The sequence below is a fragment of the Quercus suber genome, unplaced genomic scaffold, assembly GCF_002906115.3.
Source record: "Quercus suber isolate HL8 unplaced genomic scaffold, Cork oak 2.0 scaffold_79, whole genome shotgun sequence".
NCBI classification, from domain to species: domain Eukaryota; kingdom Viridiplantae; phylum Streptophyta; class Magnoliopsida; order Fagales; family Fagaceae; genus Quercus; species Quercus suber.
In genome coordinates, this window is record NW_027069544.1 from 566,537 (window position 1) to 574,130 (window position 7,594).

General features: G+C 35.8%; 1 protein-coding gene across 1 annotated transcript; it reads left to right on the top strand.

Annotated features, from left to right (window-relative positions):
• Positions 1 to 913: 913 nt before the first annotated feature.
• On the top strand, positions 914 to 2,443 carry LOC112024097 (uncharacterized). The gene is made up of 2 exons (XM_024056735.2): positions 914 to 1,294; positions 1,415 to 2,443. Exons 1-2 carry the CDS (start codon positions 914 to 916, stop codon positions 2,441 to 2,443), a joined length of 1,410 nt encoding a protein of 469 aa, XP_023912503.2.
• Positions 2,444 to 7,594: the final 5,151 nt, after the last annotated feature.

Sequence of the window (7,594 nt, forward strand, 5' to 3'; positions counted from 1 at the left end):
TCAACTCTTAAATGATTTAAAGCATGGTCAACACTTTGGGAAAGTAATTGCAGGTATTCTAAACTTTACATTTTAAATATTTTTTCCTTCTTCTCTACTTGGCTTAATAAGTAATCTAACTGAATTTAACTAACTTATTGTTTTGGTGGCAGTTGTCTACACTGTTGAATATCAAAAGAGAGGGTTACCGCATGTGCACATTTTGCTTTTCCTGCATCATGATGACAAGCATCCTACAGCAGCAGAAATTGATAGAATTATTTCAGCAGAAATTCCAGATTTGAATGAAGAAACTTTAGCTTATGAAGCTGTCAAACAATATATGGTCCATGGTCCTTGCGGCTCTATTAATTTAAAGGTAGGTTGTATGGTTGAAAAAAAATGTACAAAGCACTTCCCTAAAAAATTTTGTTCACAAACCACTGTTGATGAAGATGGCTTCCCAATTTATAGAAGAAGAAATAATGGAAGATTTGTTGAAAGAAATGGAGTCAAACTTGATAATTGATTTATAGTTCCACACAATATTGAGTTATTGGTGAAATTTCAAGCACACATTAATGTCGAGTGGTGTAATCATTCAAGATCTATCAAGTACTTATTCAAATATATATCAAAAGGACCTGATCGCGCAAATTTTATTCTTGAAGAAAATTTACATATTGATTCTTCTACTAGAGTGCAACATATGACAGATACTGATGAAGTTAAGACATATTTAAATTGTAGATATGTGTCTGCCAAAGAGGCATGTTGGAGGATATTCGAGTTTACAATTCACCACCGAGAGCCTGCTGTTCAAAGACTCAGTTTTCACAATGAGGATGAACAGCCAATTGTTTTTGAAGATACTGATTACTTAAATAATGTTGTGGACAAGCCAGATATCGGAAAAAGCAAATTTACATAATGGATGAAAGTGAATGCATTGTATGAAGAAGCAAGGGAATTGACTTATCCTGAATTTCCTACTAAATGGGTTTGGCATAGAAGAGACAAAGAATGGAAATTGAGAAAATATGGAAGGTGTATTGGGCGTATATATTATGCTCACCCTACAAGTGGAGAACGTTTTTATTTGCGAATGCTACTTAATGTTATTAAAGGAGCTAGATCATTTGAGGAAATGAGAACTATAAACAATGTTGTGTATCCAACTTTTAGATCAACATGTTATGCTCTTGGTTTGCTTGATGATGATAAAGAGTGGCACGAAGCTTTGAATCATGCATCGTACTGGGCTTCAGGGAAGCAACTACGAGAACGTTTTGTTACAATGTTGATATTTTGTGAGGTTGCAAACCCATATAAATTATGGATTTCAAATTGGCATCTATTATCTGAGGACATTCTGCATCATCAAAGAACAGTTTTGCGATATGACAACCTACATCTTGATGACTTTTAATTACAGAACTATGCACTATGTGAAATTGAACAGATTTTGATAAAGAATGGCAGGTCTTTGCATGAATTTGAGACAATACCATATCCAAATACATTACTTCTCAGACAAAGTAACAATAGAGTAGTACTAGAAGAATTGGATTATGATAGAAATTCCTTGGCAACAGAACATATTAAACTTCTTGCTGGTCTTAATATAGATCAAAGAAATATATATGAAGAAGTAATTGATTCTGTTTCAGAGAATAAAGGTGGTTTCTTTTTTGTTTATGGGCATGGAGGAACTGGAAAGACTTATCTTTGGAAAACCATTATATGCCGATTGCGCTCAGAAGGGAAGATTGTCATTGCAATTGCATCATCTAGAATTGCTGCATTATTGTTGCCAGGAGGGAGAACAGCTCATTCAAGATTTCAAATACCAATAAATGTAACAGACAGTTCAACTTGCGGTATTAAACAAGGTTCACAAATTGCAGAACTTATGATAAAAGCAAGTCTTATAGTTTGGGATGAAGCTCCTATGGCACACCGAAATTGTTTTGAAGCTGTTGATCGGTCATTAAGAGATATATTGCGTTTTTCTAACTCAAATAGTGGGGAGACACCTTTTGGAGGAAAAACTATTGTTCTTGGTGGTGATTTCAGACAAATATTACCAGTGATATCTAAAGGAAGAAGAGAACAAATAGTTGAAGCATCAATTAACAAGTCATCATTATGGAACAGTTGCAAAGTTTTCATTCTGACAATAAATATGAGGTTGACACAAAACCCAGGTGATATTGCAGCAAGGGAATTTGCTGAATGGATATTGAAAATTGGTGATGGTGAACTTGGTAATAGTGAAGGGGAAGCATTAATTGAAATACCGCGTGATTTACTAATTCAGCCTGGTGCTCATCCTTTCAACGATATTGTAAAAGCTACCTATCCTGACTTCGATACAAAATTTAACGATTCGAAGTATTTAGAAGAGAGAGCAATTTTAGCTCCAACAAATGAAGTAGTTGAAGACATATGGTTACATGATTGATCTTATTAATGTTGATGAAGAGACATATCTTAGTGCAGATTCATTATGTAAAGCTTCAAGCAACATTCTAGACCAAGATGTCATGTATCCAATAGAGTTTCTCAATTCATTGAAGTTCCCTGGTATTCCAAACCATAAACTCAGATTGAAAGTAGGTCTGCCAATAATGTTACTTCGAAATTTAAACCAAAGTAGTGGACTTTGTAATGGTACTAGACTCTTGGTCACTCAATTATCAAAATGGGTTTTGGAGGCTCAAATAATATCAGGAACTCATATTGGAGAAAAAGTGTTTATTCCAAGAATAGTCTTATCCCCTTCTGATTCCAAATGGCCCTTTGTACTAAAAAGAAGGTAGTTTCCAGTATCAGTTTGTTTTGCTATGACAATTAATAAGAGCCAAGGTCAATCTTTGCAACGTGTTGGGCTTTATTTAGATAGACCAGTTTTCAGTCATGGACAGTTATATGTTGCCGTATCCAGAGTTACAAGTAAAGATGGCCTTAGGATACTTATTGTAGAAGATGATTATGGTGATCGTTTTCATACAAAAAATATTGTCTACAAAGAAATATTCGATAATTTGCCTAAAGGTAACACTTACCATCTGTTAAAATTTTTTCAAATTGTTTATAATGTAAACTAGATTGTCACTTATATTGTAAACAACTGATTTTTCTCCATTGCTGTATATAAACTTTACTAATGTTTAAAATGTCCTAATATTATAGATTCATATCGCAATGAAGTACAAAACTTTGAAGCAAATATCAATGAATATGGGATTCAGTTACCGTAGCAAACAACCATGATCTGATCAATATTGCTATGATCTCAGTTGACTAAAAAGTAAGTTTTAAATTATTTTTAAACAGAAAATAATATTTTAAAAAATGGATACAGAAATCTAAATTTTTTCCCCATATCTGCATCTTTAACTTGCAAAACTATTTTGTTCAATTGGCTTATTCATTCCTAACATTTTTTTTGACATAATTATTTTTAATTGTTTCCAGAGAACTTCATGTGTTTATAATTCTTTCTTCGGCCTTATGTGCTAGACATGAAGGGAAAATTGATCACACACTATTTTAGTTGAGAGTTAAGGCTGGGGATATTACAATTCTGTATTGGCAAAAGGCTGTGAGTTTTGGCCAAACAAAGTTTTTTGAGATTCTGCAGTACATTTCTTCCCAGTCCACATCACAGCATAAATCTGATAAGGTATCCATTGATTACTCTTTCTTTGGCCGTAAATTCATTATGCAGAAACTGTGTATGCTTGATCCTTATACAACATTTTTTTTTTTTTTTTTTAAGAGGCCCTTTTATATAGTTTAGCACTGAGCCTAAGTAGTTGGAATAAGGGCATTGTTGTGTTAGGCAAACTTTATTTGTTAAGACAAGGTACTGAGATTGTATTTAACTAAATTTAGAGTAATAACTCTGAGAATATTTGTTTTGTTGAACGTAAATCCATAGCTCATTTTGACATAATATGATATGATGCTTGAATGGATTATCTAAAAGATCTCAGATTTAGTAGTAAGAAGAAGAGTATTAATTTGAGAAAATCTTAGTGTAAAAGAGGAAAAGGAACTATTTAATTTATTTTTACTTTATGCAGAACATGTTGGTTTATCTCTCTCCTATGGATTGTCCTTGAACTCTGTGCTATTCTGGGCCATATATATGAGCTGCTTTGTGGAAAATCCAATGGTTTCTGTTGAGAGGATAAAACAGTTTACAAATATTACATCAGAAGCAGCTTGGGACAAAGTATTATAAATCTAAGCATTGTTGTTAAATTTTCTCCTTGCAGAGTTTGATGTGAAGAGATCGGTAAGTTTTTTTTTTTTTTCTCCTTCCTTTTTTCACTATCGCAGTATCATTGGGTTTTTTTTTAGAGAGAGAGAATGGTAATAAGGATCTGATGAGAAGATGCTAGGGTTTTTTACTTGTGACATTTTTTTTTTTAATATATACACCATCACTTGTTAAACGGTATCACTCTTGCAAATTAACATAAAGTATCGCTTTTTTAAGTGACGTCACTTTTCTGATTTGTCAACACGGCCTTAATTGTAGGCACTCACTTTCTCTTAACTTCGTCTATTATATATATATAGATAATATGACATTCCTTTTCTTTTCTATTGAATCTTCTACTTTTTTGCAATGTTTGATTGTTTTTTTTTTTTTTTAAATTTTTTTTTTATGCGTCGCTACGAACCTTCCGTAAAATAACTACTTAGGAATGATCGCCCGTTGCGCCTGCCAGTGCACTAATCCTTCCCACAGACGACACCAATTGTAGGGACTCAGTTTAGAAAGGTTCCCTAACAATACATTTTTAGAAAGTGGGACGAAAGGTTAGGCCCTAACAGACTAGCAACGGAACACAAGCCATCTTTCACCATTGAAGGGGAGTGAGCCCAATTTATAACTAAGGGTAGCTCCTCGGCACTTGTCCGAGGAGGTTCCTCCCCCCAAACTGCTTTGCTCGTCCTCCTTATATAGTTCTTCTCCCCCTCTCTCATTCTTCCTTCTGTTGATCATCCATTTGCCTTCCCACTGACCGTCCGTCCCATCAGAGGCCTTATCAGTACTCGAGTGGTTCACCGTGATCAATGTTACCCTGTCAAGGGGTTACATCCCCATTAATGCAGCTAGGGGGGTTAGATGAGCGCATTTAGTGTGGAGGTGACAACCTGTTCTGGGCCTGTCCCCACCTGAAATTGGCCTCGGTACGCCGAGGACAGGGATGTCCTCGGCGGGTCCAGAAAGGCATAGGTCTTCATACACTAGCCTCGGACGATCGTCCCTCCTCGGCATGGGCCTTGGCCAAATGCAAGATGGGCCCAGGCTACCAGGCCTACGGGCCCCACAAGAATTATCTTTTTTTTTTTTTTTTTGAATAATCTTATAAATTGCCATTTCTAAATAATTAGAGAAAAGAAAAATGCTAAGATATTACAAAGTTGTATTACATAAAACTTAAAAACCCAATGCACTTATCCTGTATGTGAGGGGCAGCCCTTATCTCTTCTTACGCATTAGACCCGGTACTAGGCCCGGTTGGACATTGTATTAGGCCCGGTTTAATGAGGAATTGAATCTAAATGAATATATATATATATATATATATATAATCAAAATTGAATGATGAAACGAAAGTAACAAAAATATTTTTTAAGTTTCATGATAAATACATTTTTTATAAGACCTTTTTTTAAATAAAAATTGAAAAAAAAAAAAAAACATGAAACATTTTTTTTTTTTTTTTTAATTTCATGAATTTTAGTGTAATTGATCAGTTTTAATCGGAATCGTATTTCTATTTATTTTTAAATCCTTTTGGTGATAGATTTTAAGTTAAAGTATACTATATTATGGTTTTTAAAGAAACCACACCAAGAGTCTGGGATATCCTTAACAATATTTCCATATAAAGAAAAACTGAAAATTTTTCTTTGCATCTGCCACCAAATCACAAGCACGATGCAAATCTGAAAATTGAAAAACTGAAACTAATCTACGAATATCCTTAACAATATTTCCATATAAAGAAAACGCTGCATTCCCTAAAATTTTCTTTATTGTTCGTACTTTAACCCTCAAAGATGAAATTATGGTTCTATAATAAATCTCCGTCAAACAAATTCTCAAAATACTAAGAAGAACGGAAACACCAAACGCCAAACGTATATAAGAATAGCAACAATCGTCTTTCTATTTAGCTTCATTCCTTTAAAGATAATATACTTTCACAGTGAGAAGCAACAACCTCAGCACAACTTATTCCTTTTTCCTTTCGAGAGATATTTGGAGAACTGATTTGTGCCAAATATATATATATATATATAATTCTCAAAAGATTTTATTGGATTTAATTGAAAATGTAACGAATTTGGAGTATTTGTTCATTTCTTAAACATAAAGGAGATAATTAATTAGTTTAAAAGATAAGAAGGAAAATTATAAATGATGGGACTGACGAAATCATGCATAGACGAGGAAAACTGGTCCGACGAGACGGATTTACACTGACGAGTTACCAGTTCACTGACGAGGATTAAGCACCTCATTCAATGCCGCCAATAAACGCCCTGGACGGTTACAAAACTAGTTGTACAGACCGTTAGAATAAAATTAAAAGCAATATGATGAGGCTAGAAAACGTTACTCAGAGGGGTGTTAAGAACCACCTTAATTGCCCAACGGCTAGAGACTCCAATAACATATATAAAGCCCCCCACATGGCCAAGAAAGAGGTATGTGCACATTGAGATAGTTACTGTAAAATTTCTCGGATACACTACATTGCTCTTTCTTAAATAATTTCCAATACTGACTTCGGCATCGGAGATGTTGTGGCAGGCACCACACCGATGACCACATTCGAGGGTACATACTTGCAGAAGGTCGGAGATCATTTCTGTCTACACGCATTGGCTGACGAATTCACACTTCATCAGTTTGGCGCCGTCTGTGGGGAATCGACATTTTCGTGTTCAATACAGAAAAATAGTCTCACATGGAGTCTAATCCGGATTCCGCAGCCTTAGCTCAACAAGTTCAAGCCCTCGCAACCACCGTTGAAGAACTAACCAGACTTTTTTAGGAGCTGAAACTACGACTTCAACAAGAAGAGAATCGATCTAAAGGGAACCGAAACGACGAGGGAGACAGCCACAGAAGAAGTGACCATCAAAGGCCCGCTACTTCAACCGAGCACAACTCGGACCTTCTCCAGGAGATGAGGTGGGAGATGGACGAACTCAGAAACGCCATCAAGGAGAAAACAGATCGAAGTGTAGATCGAATGGTTAGGGCAACAGATTCGCCGTTCACCCCAGCCGTACATGAGTGCCTAGTACCGTCGAAATTTTGGCTGCCCCAGCTTGAACCATTCGATGGGCTAAAGGACCCTCAGGATCATTTGAATACTTTTAAGACGACCCTAGGACTCCAGCAGCCCCCAGACGAGATACTGTGTCGCTCCTTCCCCACCGCCCTCAAAGGAGCTGCAAGGGAATGGTTCACGAAGCTGCCAACGTTGTCCATAGACAACTTCAAGCAGCTGAGCAATGCCTTCTTGCGTCACTTCATTGGAGGACAACGTCCTAAGAGAACCGCAGATCATTTACT